This window comes from Lytechinus variegatus, chromosome 11 (genome assembly GCF_018143015.1).
Source record: "Lytechinus variegatus isolate NC3 chromosome 11, Lvar_3.0, whole genome shotgun sequence".
In the NCBI taxonomy this organism is placed as follows: Eukaryota; Metazoa; Echinodermata; class Echinoidea; order Temnopleuroida; family Toxopneustidae; genus Lytechinus; species Lytechinus variegatus.
In genome coordinates this window covers 13,647,515-13,662,256 of record NC_054750.1, presented here as the reverse complement: position 1 = coordinate 13,662,256, position 14,742 = coordinate 13,647,515, and the positions used below count along the sequence as shown (strand labels likewise).

At 36.9% G+C, this 14,742-nt stretch overlaps 1 protein-coding gene across 1 annotated transcript; it reads right to left on the bottom strand.

Annotated features, from left to right (window-relative positions):
• Positions 1–1,949: 1,949 nt before the first annotated feature.
• On the bottom strand, positions 1,950–13,720 carry LOC121424469 (R3H domain-containing protein 4-like). Its single transcript, XM_041620164.1, has 7 exons — positions 13,576–13,720; positions 10,229–10,383; positions 6,118–6,239; positions 5,417–5,606; positions 4,324–4,409; positions 3,892–4,033; positions 1,950–2,967 (listed from the first exon to the last, which is right to left on the bottom strand). Exons 1-7 carry the CDS (start codon positions 13,626–13,628, stop codon positions 2,864–2,866), a joined length of 852 nt encoding a protein of 283 aa, XP_041476098.1. The 5' UTR covers positions 13,629–13,720; the 3' UTR covers positions 1,950–2,863.
• Between the last annotated feature and the right edge of the window lie 1,022 nt (positions 13,721–14,742).

Sequence of the window (14,742 nt, the reverse complement as noted above, 5' to 3'; positions counted from 1 at the left end):
CAAAATAGGGAAGGGTCTATTACTTTCAAAATATCATTAACACACAAATGATAAATCACAATTATTGAACAAGAAAGGCCATTAATATAGCTTCATTCTTATAAAGTCACTTTATAATGGCTTATATTCAGATTTTGTTGCCTTCTTCAGTTACTTTGTGGCTACATGAAACTACATGTAAATTCATCGTTTTTACATTAAAAATTATAAAATTGCCTTCTGAAACATCTATTATTTGCATACATTCCTGATTGAAATATAAGAACTCCAAATGTCATATAATAAATAGGATAAAATAATATAATTTGTATCAAATAGTTAAACTATCAAAATTCACAGCAAATCAGTAGGCCCTACAGACTCATTCCATGCTACCAGTAGGTAAAAATCAAGCCTCAGTCCTGTTAACATGCTAAAACATAAATGCCAATTATGGTAAAATCTCAAAAATTCAAAATGCATTTGAACAGAATCCAATAAAATGACCAACAAAAATTTGTAAATAAAAAATATGAGTCAAACAATTCTAATAAAAATTGTGTAATTGCTTAGAAAACAGAAAATGATAGTCAAAATTGAACATCAGCTATATATATGTAAATACTTTGTTCAGGTTTTTGTGAATTAATAAAAATTTGAACTTGAATTGAAAAAAGAGTGAATGTCTTTCCAATAAAAAAATGACTCAATTTGAGGGATAAATGTAAGAAGGGCCAATAACAAAAGTTGTTAACATTACTGACAGAGGGCACGGTATCTGGACAACTAAAAAATATCAGTTGATGATAAATGAGATCAAGCTCATTACATAGACAGGCTTAAATTCATAAAATAACACCATGATATTTTAAGTCATAGTTCAATAATGACTTTGCAGTCAGTGTTTTCCCTGTACATGGTTTGAACGGTTACACTTCGTAATTCCGGAGGTTCGTAATTCCGAAGGTTCGTAATTCAGAAACACGTAAATTGCCTATACCTCGATGTTCGTTAATCCGAAAACGTAAAAGGGTTTGTAAATCTGAACATTTGTGGTGTTATTCCGAAGGTTCAATAATCCGAAAACAAAATAATGTTTGATGTTCCGAAGGTTTGTTAGTCCGAAAAACGAAATAAGGTTCGTTGTTCCGAAGGTTCGTTAATCCGAAAACGAAATAAGGTATGTTAATCATTACGTTTTCGGACTGACGACCCTTCGGAATTACGAACCTCATTTCGTTTTTGGATTAACGAAGCATCGGAATTACGAATGTATGCGGGTTTGAACAATGCCGTGATGACTCATATTGCATGGAACTAGGAATTTATGCACTAATAAGTGATAACTCGTGCCTTTTTCTTTAAAAATTCCCAGATCCTGAGGTGACATGTACATAATGACTGATACAACATTTTTACAGCATTTTACATCCACCGATACAAGATATTAATAACTCACATCCAAATACACTGTACTTGACATTATTTCACAATCTTTCTCTTCTAGGAAAGTTACTTTAGATTACATGTACACTTCAAGTTATGAACCTATAGTACACAGTACTAGACAATGCCACAAACCTCTATCCTGTCACAGTTCCAAAATTGTCTTGAGCACAACCAACGATCTACATGTAGCAAACTTTTAGAGCACACAGCTAATAGTTAAATATACCTTAAACTTGTACATGGTACATAATACATATACACATACAGCTATTCACTTAGAAAGAGTAACAATTTGCAAGGTAGTCGTTTACGATACAGCGATGTCATGCGCAGTCATTATTCCTATTTCTTTTTCAAAAGAGATGATATATTTGACAGTGATTTTGACAAAGAATATTTGCCTATAAGACAGTAGCAGATCCAGGCCAGGAGAGGAAGGGGTGTGCACCCCTTTATATTTTTGTTAATCACTCATTGCATAAACCTTTATCTACAAGCTCTCTAATAATCAAAGTTGCTCTTTGCACCCCCTCTATTCTGAAATCCTGAATCCGCCAATGTATGCTAACATAATCGAAGAGATCTATTTCACTACGCAAATATATATATCTGTATGCCATTATGAAGACAGAATTCGCTGATTATGACTACATGTACATATACGTAATATCAACAGTCTTCCAATGGACCAAAGATTGCCCAACTTACATCTGTGAAACCAACCCCATACTGACCAGGGTCCAGTATCACAAAGGTTAGCAATTAATTGTACACTTGATTTTCACGATTGATTGTACATTGTAGTCAATGGAATCGATTGTAGAAAAATGTTCTACGATCATTGCTAAGTTTTGTGTTACGGGCCCAAGATCTATTATGCTATTTCCAATAACATGCCATCCATCCATTTGGAGTTAGATCCACTGATGTAACTTTTGGCATATTTTCCCCACAAAAACAATCTCTCCTATCATAACCTGTCCTGTTTTACAATACATGTATGCATTTCAAATTTGAATGCAAAGTGACAAAGCTGCTTTGAATAGTATCAACTTAAGTCCAAACTACCCAATTGGTTCCTGGTCCCATTCCCAGAATGCACCATTTTACTTATGTATTCTGATTGTTAAGACTACATGAAGACACTAAAATTGTTATTTTCATTACTATTATCATAATATCAAAATCACAATGTCGAATTTAAAGATACTATGAATTCACATCATCAAACATTTGGCTTTGTGAATCGATAATTTTGTATCATGATTCTTTCATGATAATGTTATGAAGCACCTCCAAAGATTATTATCATATTATTCATCCAATTCATATATGTGTATGTGTGGGCATGTGTGCTTGCCGACTATAAGAATGATGTGGGAAGCGGTTATAACCTGGACTGTCCCTGTGGTGGATTTTCCTCAGAGGCTTTTCATTATCTCAATGAATCCAGGTAGCTTGAGAGGAGAACAGCCGGTGGATGGAACGATTCGTTGTTGTTCTCTACACGGGTTTGTCGTTGTCCGTCACAGTCAAAACCTATGAAGGAAACATACATTATAAAAGAGAGTTAGACTGGAATACAGACCTGCTTTTAATGCATCATACTTTAAAGACACCATAGATCGGACTTTTCACTTCTGCATACATCTCTGCTTTTGATTTCTTGTTTATCAGCAATGAAGATATCATGCTTTCAGAGAGGGTTATGACAGATCGGAGGGGTGGGGATGGGTTGCCAGGAGTATTCCTAGCTGTGGGACTGCTAACAATTTTTCATCTGGATAAAAGGGGCATTTCATTCAATTATTAGTCTAGTGATTTTCACAGAGTGATTGTTCATACACTGAATATTTATTGAAAATAGTCAGAGAAGCTCAGCAAAATTTTCATAGTGTTTCTGAAATCATGAGATAACCCATCTCTTGATGATTAACACAAATTAAATTGCTCAAGTGTTAAATTAAAACTAGTCCAAAATCATAATTTTCACAGGGCCTGTTGCACAAGAGATGCGATCAAACACAACTTGACGTTACAACAATGGGATGCACATATTAGAATTGCACTTAACATTTTGAGTAATATTTACATGCTACTCGTTATGCAATGGTCCAAGATGATTTCATTATCACATCACATAACGATTATTATTTCATTAACTGATAAACTTTATCGAAGTAACAGATTAAAGAAATGAACTAACACCAAAAGGTTCCCCCAAAAAATGACAAGCATAGACATATAATACAAGGAAATATGTCAAATACCAATGATCAAATTATTGATCATAGCACTTGATTGTACAACAGCATTTAACACTTGATGACACTGTCATTATGCACAATCAAGCATTCAAATCAACTGTGCAATCAAATTGCTAAGCTTTATGTCACGCGCCAGAGGCGAGTCATTATTTATTTTCTTAATACCAATCGCTGTCTAATGTGAAAGAGGTCTTACTTTCTGAGCTGAGGCCTAGGTACTGGCAAACAGCATGGAGAAGGAGCCGATCAAAGCTACTATGTAACGTGGAGATGAACACTGATCCAGGATCCTCCGCAAACCACATCATGAGTTCTTCTTCATGGAGCTCAATGGCTCCCTGTGGAGAAAGTAAAGATCCACTGAAACATTTCAAAAGGAATACTCAGCAAGAAATTCAAGCATTATGGGAAAGAAACAGAACTTTGTTATTCCTTCATCATTTTCTCTGATTTGGGATCATGATTTTATGACATATTATTTTCTTTTTGAAGATAAGTGATAGAAAAGAAGAGGCAAAATAAAGCTTTACAAAGGTATGTAATGTGTCTATTTTTTTTATTAAGTTCTGATAAAGCATAGATAATTCTTGATCTTATTTTTTTCTGGAACATACTGTACAATCTTTACCTTTGGGAGGTGCCTTCGTCGGAGCATGGTTTGAAGACGAGTACTGATCCTATTGAAGCAGTCCTTGGGTGAGTGAGCTGGATGCTCTGATAAATACAAGGATCCAAATTCAAAATAATACCTTAACATCAGCATTAACAACATTAATCTAGTTCCCAAACACTGAAACAGGAAAACTACAACATTAGTCTGCTGTGTAAACCCTTCACTTAAGTTACAGGGTCTGAATGCAAAGTCTACAATGACTTGGGCCCCCTTGAAACAGCAAGTATTCATTGTGCTAGTCTTTGTGTGAAGACCCACTCCTTGATCAATCAAAGTTACAATTAAGGTCTTGTAGACTAGTAGAATATTTAGGCAATTATCATATCTAACAAATAATTAATCCCAATTTATACATGTTGAAAATATCGTTGAAAATATCATGATACTTCATAAAATTTTAGCATAAAACAAAGCTTAGCAACCATTATATAACAGTTTTCTACCACATTTCATTAACTACAATGTATAATCAATCGTGAAAATCAAGTGTACTATTAATCGCTATCCTTTGTGTTACGGGACCCTAAAGTGCCTAAAATAAATGAAAAACTGACCCAAATCTTCACTGTAGAAGCAAAAATATCATTTCAATTCTCTTGGACAACTTGAAATGAACATTCATTGACTAGTTCTGTCTTATGTTCTCAATTACCTAAATCAGTTTGAAATTCATTCTTTGAAAGGAATGCTTATGTTAGGGATGAAGGGGAATTTTGTATTCTAATGCATTATGGCAATTCCATTGAGGTAATTACGGCTGTACAATCTCCAGGCATTAGACAGAGAGAAAAATCACTGCTTGTGGGATAGTGGGGCGACTAACCCACCTAGATTTGGGTGTCTTGCAAATAAATGTATTGAAAATTTAGGTTTACATGCAATTTAGATAATTTAGAATAACACACAGGATATAATAGATACCGACTCTGCCTTATTCACAAGATACATGTACGTATGCCCCCCCAAAAGAAATGTTTTATTTTCTTCAGGATTTCAAAATCCCCAGAAATCTGCGGATCCGCAGAGGAAAATCATGCTTGAATCTTACCACTTCTCTTGTCCTGGACCTCCACTGGAGCCTCCTCTACTTTAGCTGGGACCTCTGGCTTGGTAAAACTGTTACCATTCTTGTCCTGATCAAGGGATGCTTTCGTGGCAACCCGGATCATGCCTTCTTCTACTTCCTGCAGGAAACGATCCTGTTCCTCTCCTGATCGATTCATGAACTCACTCCAGATCTGGGATAAATTGAGCCAAAGATAATAACATTAATATCAATACTATTCCAATTTGTAAGCAAAAACATAATTGATATGTAAGACTGTGGTTTGCATGAATCTTTGTCAGGGAGTCAAATGTTCTGTTGATCCTAAATTATTCAAACATATCTCTATGTAGATGAATTGCCAGCCATCATAGCACTAGTTCCTTTCACCAGATATAATAAGCTTTTGTCACTCTCGACCTAAATGAAGTAAATGGATACCCAGCACGTAGTAATTCCTTGAATGACGATATGCCTATTCACATATTAAAAGAAAGGATAATAATCATAGTACCACTAAGAAATATTTGTATTACATATTACTTTATAAAGATTACTATCATCATCTTCCTTCATCAATATCATCATCATCATCATATTCACTATCATCATTGCTATGATTTTTTACATTATCAGTATCACTGGTAGTATTATATTATTCAAATTATGATTGAACTTTATAGGACAACTATATAACTTTATACCTCCATATTTTTCTCCTGTAAGAAGAGTTGTTCAAAAGCACTGGAATGCGAGGAGATAAAGTCACTGATATCTGGCTCTCCAACTTGGTAGTCTTCATCAAGCAATGTCTTCAAGAAATTGTCTGAAATGATCAAAATCCCAGCAAAATGTATAAATAAAAGGTAGAATTTGAAAAGAATATCATAAGGGGCAAGTTGGAGAAAGAGCAGCATTCAAATGTAACTTTAAAAATCAAAACAACTACATGTATACAACCAATAAAAAATTGTTTCAGAAATCTGTGCTTGATTGCATTCAAATACTACTTTTTATGCAATATGCAGTAGATCCTTTGTGACACTGTTCTTTATTGTGTCCTCCTCAAGCAATCTTCAAAAAATTGTCTGGAATTGGAAATACAGATGTTGCAGGCAAGGTTTCAGTACTTGCAGTTAGGTTTTTCCATGAATTTTGACATTTTGTTATATTGTAACTTACATACTAATTATACTATACGTATCATATGTATACACATCTTGTTTGTAGGTTTTAATAAGATCATACATGTTACTGGGAATTTTGGATGGCTTAGGGCCAATTAGACTAATTTTTATGAAATAAATTAGCAAAAGAATGTATTACAGTGTTAAATGAATACGCTGTCTGTGTAGCATTGGTCCCAAGAGTCAAATTATTGCGATTCGACTGTCAAAAAATTGAAATATGCACATTTACTTTGTAAAGTCAGGATGCAAAAGACCTCATATTTCCTATGCATAGTTCGATTAAAAAACAAATTGTTATGATGTCCATGTAGCATCAGGAAATGTTACATTTGGTGGACACCGAGTAGCATAGTGACAGTTTTAAAAGTTTCCTTTAAAAATAGAACTGTACGAAGGAAATCTGAGATAATATAAAGCTACCTGACTTCCCAAGTAAATGTGCATTACATGCAACCTATCAAGTGTTGGCAGACCTAATTCAAATTGCCATAATTTGACTTTTATGAACAAATGTAAATATCCCCATGCTACACACAGACACCATTTACCTGTAACAGCATTATACTCTGCTTTGCTCAATAAATTCATAAAAATGAGCCTAAATAGCCACCAATTTCCAGTATTAATTGTTTGGGAGCCATTTGTCTATTGGTAAGAAAACATATATTCTGGATTGATAAGTCAGCCACAGAAAGGCTCATTCATGTATATACATGTATATTCAGTCACTTAGACTGTAATAATGGACTGCTTCTAGGAGTACCAGATACGCAGCTTTCTAAACTCAAGTCCAGCGCATACAAAATTCAGCTGCAAGGCTCTTAGTTCGCAAAAAGAAATTTGAATATGTAACACCGATCCTACATAGTCTCCATTGACTCCCATAAAGGCTTGCATTTTGTTTAATGTCTTCACTCTTGTTTCTAAGTGTGTTTATGGGAATGCTCCTGCTTACCTCGGTGAGTTAATTCAGAAATAACAACCCAGTCAAAATTTTGTTCACAATCAAAGGATCTTCTCTCGGAAAAACGAGTAACGTCAAAGGCTTTAGGTGATAGAGCTTTTCGGAAAATGGCACCAAATTTGTAATATAAGATCAATAGCAGATTTCAACAGATTCAAATCTGTGTTAAAAACATACATGTACTTTTTTAAGAGGCACGTGTATAAGCCCAATAGAAAAAAAAATCTTCTACACACATAGAGACTATTTATATGGTATTGTGCATCTCTAAGAACTGCTGATTATTTATTATTGTTATTATTACATGTACATCAGAGAAGTTGAAAGTGATTGAATTACCTATTGGACATAATCTCTTTAATTTTCCAAAGAGGATATATTTTGTATTTCACCCAGTCACAGGGTATCTTGTGTCTACTAGCATTCTTAAATTACACAGCATGAAGTCTCTCATTTACTCAAAATATTCAGTTTATGCCTGATTTGTCTGCATATCAAAGAAAGGTGATGCTCAAAGAGGAACTACATGTATGTGGATATTATCAGGAGGGGGGGGGGGCAAATGGTAATACATGGACTTTCAAAATGGAACCAAAACAATAGACCAGTTTGTAGTTTATACTTCATGCCTTTTTTCACGGACAATTTTGGTCAAATGACCTTTCATTTCTTTCATTGTGATAGGCAGATTTCAAAGCAAGATATTATGTAAGCATGCCTTACATCGTACATAGCAGTCTGATGAAGAAATTGAATGGACCAGGGGCCCGTTTCTCAACACCTGGACAAGTTAGTCATATCTTTATCCACCAACCACGGAGTTAGTTCCAATCTTACTAAACCCGTTTCTCGAAAGGCTTCCTAACTAAAATACCTTGATATCGATATTATCGGTAAAAAGAGCAGACGAGACGTAGCCTTAGTCACAAAATAGCATAATTTTCAAAAAGAAAAATTATAACAAAATTGCAAATATTGTGATGAATTGGGAATTTCATCTATTAAGAATAATAGCACAGGTATATTATGCACCATACATACTTAGACCATGAAGACTTGAGCATTCAATTGCTGAGAAAATGGAATTATGAATATGAATAATTGATCTCGTGACTAAAAAATCACATGTGGACGTTGAGATGGGTACCCCCTGGATATCCAATTTTAATAGTTTACGAAAGTAAAACCATAACGGTTTTCATTGTAAAGTGATGATAATTATACGGTATTTTACGATTCCAAACATCATCAAAATATAGTTTAACCTTTTTCTTTTAAATGTTAGATACTGAAACTTACTATTTGACAAATTCTATGCATAAATTAGAGATAGAATTTATCAAAATGTTAATAGGGGTCTGAAAACGACAAATACGAGTCCATTTATGGATGGCCTGACGTGGTAGAATCTTAAAATAAATTATTTTACTACTTCAAAATGAATGGTTTTGTGGAGTATTACCAACAGTTTTTGTAGATTCTTTGTATTACAATGATCATAGAATGCATTATCCAACCTGTTTTTTATGTAATTTCAACATCTTTGATTGATTACGTAAGATTATAATTTTCTCATTTCTAGGCACTTTTGCATGTCATAGTCTACCCACGTGATGCCACTACGTCATTAAGAAAGAAGTTGTGACAGGTTCGGAGGTGTCATAAATATTTAGTGAGGTTGTTGTACCCGATCTTGGTAAAGAGGGCTTCGTGAAACGGTTAGCGGACAAGTAGCTCACTATCTCCGATGTAGTCAAGAAGTTAGACTTATGACGGTGTTGAGAAACGGGCCCCAGGTGACTAAAATAGCACACCAATAGACACTCCATAAAGGTATTTGTTGCATTTCTAGTTTGAATGCATATTAGAGCATGTTGTACAATGTACTTGGCAAACTGTGAAATACATGTACCAGTTGTTAGTGGAAGCATTGTTTCTTGTGGATATAAATGCTTATATGGAAGTGCTTATCTCATTAAATTTCAAACCACCATGTCATTTGAGTACTACCAATGACCTTCCTCTGATCATGGGCAGAATCTTCTGATTATGTGCAAAGTGGAACTACAAACTGGCTTATTATTGTATGTTATCCATCCACCTCAAAGTATTTTGTCATGATTTCCTAACCCTAACTATAGGGTGAAGAGTGTACCTTTTAACCCAATTAAGGAAATTTGGGTATCTTCTCGTTGTATAATGTACATGTACACCCTCCATCTGTGAAATACAACTCTTTTCAAACTTTTACTTTCCTCTATGAGTGCATAATGTTCACCAAGTATTGGCAGTGGCCTCCGTCACCTGACAATACCTTGCCTATTAAAGGAGAAGTAAACAGAACCACTGTGACCAGAGGGTCTTTCCTCCCGTTACATGTATAACTGAATTTGAAGGTGTGCAGGTTGGCCACTACACCAGGCGTTGACTCTCCTCTACACGGGACCTCCAATTAACAAAACATCCTATCTGAGAGACAGTGTTTTCCACTGTAACATAGCCTGCGATGACGAAACAGGGAGTGGCGCGTAAGCACGGAATGCAGGTTTCAGCCATCCTTAAGGGGTGAACGTGAACCCTCTTTCTTTGTCTGGCAGGCATATCCTGAACTGACTAAGACAACTGGGTCCCTAAATTGTAAATTAACAAGAACAGACTTACTGTTATCAATCCTCCTTGCTTGCCTGACTCCCGTCTTCTTCTTACGCCGAGGTGAATTAGAGAACGAGCTGGAGGGAAGATTCTTCTTTGGAGAAAGTCCCTTTGGCTCGGTCTTCATAACTGAAGGCTCCAAGCTAATCGGTGTCTCAATCAACCTGTATATGGATGAGAAGACACAAAGGGAGATTGACTTAAGGAGTATTTCTTCATTTACAGCACTAAATGTATTTTGGTGAGTCTCTTTCATATTACAGTATGGTAGTGGATTGTATAGAGTACTTAGGCCTACTGTACTGGAGTGATGTCACAATTTTTTTTAAATGTTGCCAAATGCGTTGGGGCACAAACTCACAGCACCCTGTACCACTCACTAGTCCCGAATGTTGTATAAGAAAATGAGCAGATTTTTTAAATGATTTTAACAGGAAAAAAAACCCCTCTATATTGACAGAGAGTGATTGATTAGGTGATGTTCAATGTCAAAATTTGGTAATGACTATGGTTAACCAATGCACAAAGGCTACCGCTTCTGCATGGGGTCTGGTTGGGATGGTCTTTGGTATTCTTTTATTCCACATACTAAGAATCTTGCTAAAGGATTGGTCACACGTCGATCACATGATAAGGGGTAGTTTCCCCATCAATCATCACTCGCATTGATGGAAGTTTGAGTTTCGCTAATCTTTTTCAGGCCATAGGGTCATCATGCGTTATGAATTAGTTTGAGTACGTGCAAAATAAAGAGGTCATTGCCACTCAAGTTTTTTTTGTCCATCATTTTCGAATCAAAGATCTAGATGCACGTGCGCAGTGAAATACACACTAGCAGTAAAAAACTTTGCGCAAAATATAAGTGCATTGCCCATTAATTGTTTTGTTGTGATGGTAAAATTCCTTTTTTGTGAGGTCACAATATATCTCGCTGGAGCAAAATGTTGGATGCTTGAGCAGTTTACATATGCACTAGCATTAAACCAAGCATAATCGTCTCAACAGATTATTTTTTTCAAAGGAAACCATGATTTTTTTTTTAAATAAAAATTCTTATTTATAAATAGAGATGCATTGATATTAGATTCTGTGCTAATGCAGTTTCACACCGGCCGACTTTGAGAGAATTTCTCCACCAGTAACTGTTCGAAAATGTCATCGCAAGTCTCTCAGTCACAGTTCAGGATCAATACGACCACCGCTATTCCAAATATTGGGAGCAGCTGTATTTCGGCTTTGATCTCGTTGTCATCGTTCAAATTCTCAGACACACATTGATTCGCTTGGGAAATGTCTTCGCCGAAGGTTTGATATGGACTGAAGTAAACAACAAAAAGATCGGCCTGCGGTAGCTCACTCATTAGTTTGCCACACGTCCCCATAATTTTGGGTGCTAACTTCAGTCTAGTTTACCCATCACCTTCACCAAGGCAACGGTGATTAAAGTTATCCTATTGAGTGTCAGTCAGTCAGTTTTCTTCTACCTCCGATAGATGGTGGAGATCAACAGCAATCCCAATCACTTTTCCATGGAGCCAGGGATTGCATCCCATTCATTCCCTCGGGCGAAGTTCGTGCAGGCTCCACTCCACTTCACTACCGCTACACTATGCTCCACCTACCCGAACTTCGGGACGGTGAACTTGGACGGATATTCCGAGTGACAAAGGTTGGATGGAAATATTATTTATTGTAAAAATTATATTAAAAAAATATAATACTGCTAATTATTCATAATTATAATAACTTTAAGTATTTGTGGAATAATAATTTTTATCTATAAATTGTTCTTCAAAACAACATCGCTAATCGGAAGTACATCACACATAACTAGATAAGCGGTTCAAGGATCGATGCTATAGTATGAGTATTGTATTTGCGTTGTGTACATGTGGATTGAGGGATCTACACGACATCAGTCTGGTAAGAAACCTTCATTTTTTTACACGCGTGTGTCTTTACCATCCAGCCACACGCGTGTGGTTATATCCAGAACACCTATCTGTGGATACCGCCACACGCCGCCAGTAATAACAGTAAAACGCGTATGTAGGTCTGACCGTCTATATCACGATCAAAATAACCTCATTTCTTCATTAAATTCTTACATTCTAAACCACTCTGATTTCTTTAAATTGTTTCAATTTCATTCTCACCGTCTTCTTTCCTTGCTTTTCTTGTCTTGTTACAAAAGGCCGCCTGTTAAATAGCAAATTTCCACACTTTTTCTACTTGTGTCGATTCTCTACTGACTCTAGGCTATGTGCGCGTACGTACGAAACCCAAACTGTGTTTGTCTACTACTGCGCTGCGCTAACGCTGTATGGGTCTGCCACCGCGAAGGAAGCCAGAATCGACACAAGTAGAAAAAGAGAATTTGCTGTTAAACAGACGACCGTTTGTAACAAGACAAGAAAAGCAAGGAGAGAAGACGGTGAGAATGAAATTGAAACGATCTAAGGATATCAAAGGGGTTTAGAATGTAAGAATTTAATGAAGAAATGAGGTTATTTTGATCGTGATATAGACGGTCAGACCTACATACTGGTACGTGTTTTACTGTTATTACTGGCGGCGTGTGGCGGTATCCACAGATAGGTGTTCTGGATATAACCACACGCGTGTGGCTGGATGGTAAAGACACACGCGTGTGGCTGTATACACTGCCTTTTTTAAAACCTTCCTACGCATGAGTGTAGGAAGGTGTAGAAATTGATAAAATCAACATATTTTACAGGATTCTTTTATGAAAAGATGGATTTCCTAGGGAAATTCATCTTTGTTATACCTGGGACCTGGGTCTCGTATGGGTGGGGGTTCTTCAAGATAGTCCAATGGCAATGATGAAGATATCAAAGGATTCACGAAGACATCATCATGTAGTCCTCAAGACTAAGCCTGCGCCTGCACAAATTTCTCTTGAGGTAAATTATAATATGATATAACATTATATTATAATGAACAATAATTTCTTCTTTCCCACTGCATTTCTCTTCCTTTCTCCCTCTTTTTCTCCTTTTTCTTTTTTTTTGCCAGCCGATGGCGATGGGAGGGCACATGCCCCTGCCCCCTTAGTTACGCCACTGGTTTACTCCATTCAAACCCTATTTTTCCTCAACAAAATAGACCAGACTTAATTTAATTCCAGCGAAGCGGACGGAGCTCCTAGGTCTAGGACCAGGGAACGGCTACGCCTACGGCTACGGGAGCTCCGGCAAAGGTTGGGTGATGATGTCATTGACAATTTGCAATCACTCGCTCAGGCTAGCAGGAGTAATCAGGGTCTCAGTCAAATTTTGCCTCGATTTGGGTCGGGTTTTTGTCTTAATTTGTTATAAATTGGTGAAAATACTCACCCCAAAGCGTTTCTGTTATCTTTGATATGTTCTTCATCCTTGCGTAGACCCATTATTCTCGTTGAGGTTGATGTTCTGTGATTTCTGTCTGTAAAAACTAAAATATTGCGCTAACTCCCGCAAAACGCCGGTTGTATTGTTTACATTCACACATATACGGTATACCGGTACAGAGCTAGCTACCGGTACAACATGTACGCGGCCCGCCCGGTTCGATCGATACGTAAACGGCCGATCGGTCTCGATTATGTGCCGTGTACGTAAATGGCCGAATGGTCTCGGCCGTGCGACCGGCCGGCTCGAGACATAGTCTGAAGGCACAGACCCTGATTTAAAATTTTGATAAAAAACTGTGAGTCTACCCCAGGTGTCTCCACGCAAAGACTAGTACATACGAAACTTGCAGTTTCAATTCAGAGAGGGCCTTCATTACACAAGACATGAGTAGACTGCACATTCAGACCCTTAGCTCGAGTGGAAGGTTTGCACATTATACATACAGCAGCTGATGACCGTCGGGCTCATGACCGCCCCCGCCGAATTGTCGTGGGGGGGGGGGGGGGGGAACCACTCCCTGTCGTAACCACGCCCATTTGGTCCTTTCCTAGTTAGATCATATACGGTATATGCCATGGAAACCATTGGCGGCGGAGCAGAGGATTATATATATATATATTTTTTTTTGGGGGGGGCGCAACAATAGCCGTCCCCACCCAAACACAACAGAGTAATCCTCTGCTCCGCTGCCAATGAAGGAAACCCGTGATTTTGATTGGCTGCTGATCAAATTCTAACTCTTAATTCTGATATGAAACGGCCGGGTCCCTCCCGGTCGGGGGTCTCAAAAAATAATTAAGTTACGAGCCCGGTTACGAGCGGCTTTAATTACCATCAACTAGTGATCCTTATGTGATAGCTTCTATGGGGAACCGGTGAATGCACGTTTATTTAATGAAATTACGGAAATACGAGCATTGTTTTGAAGGAACATAACTTTTTTATGATTAAGTTGTGATAAATCATCACTAAATCTTGGTTTCGTTTTTTTTTTCTGGGACGCACTGTATAATAGGGCTAGATAATATTCTTTTGATTAACCTCCATATTTTGATTTGTTCATTTCAGTGGGGGTGCATAATGGAACTCTTCCCATTATTAGCACCTATA

What these genes read in the sequence shown, in the direction of transcription:
- LOC121424469 (XM_041620164.1), bottom strand. Translation starts at nt 13,628, where the DNA reads ATGGGTCTACGCAAGGATGAAGAACATATCAAAGATAACAGAAACGCT. An exon ending in GATAACAGAAACGCTTTGGG is followed by an intron (nt 10,384 to 13,575) that starts GTGAGTATTTTC and finishes ATCCATATACAG; the next exon opens with GTTGATTGAGACACCGATTA. An exon ending in AGCAAGGAGGATTGATAACA is followed by an intron (nt 6,240 to 10,228) that starts GTAAGTCTGTTC and finishes TGATCATTTCAG; the next exon opens with ACAATTTCTTGAAGACATTG.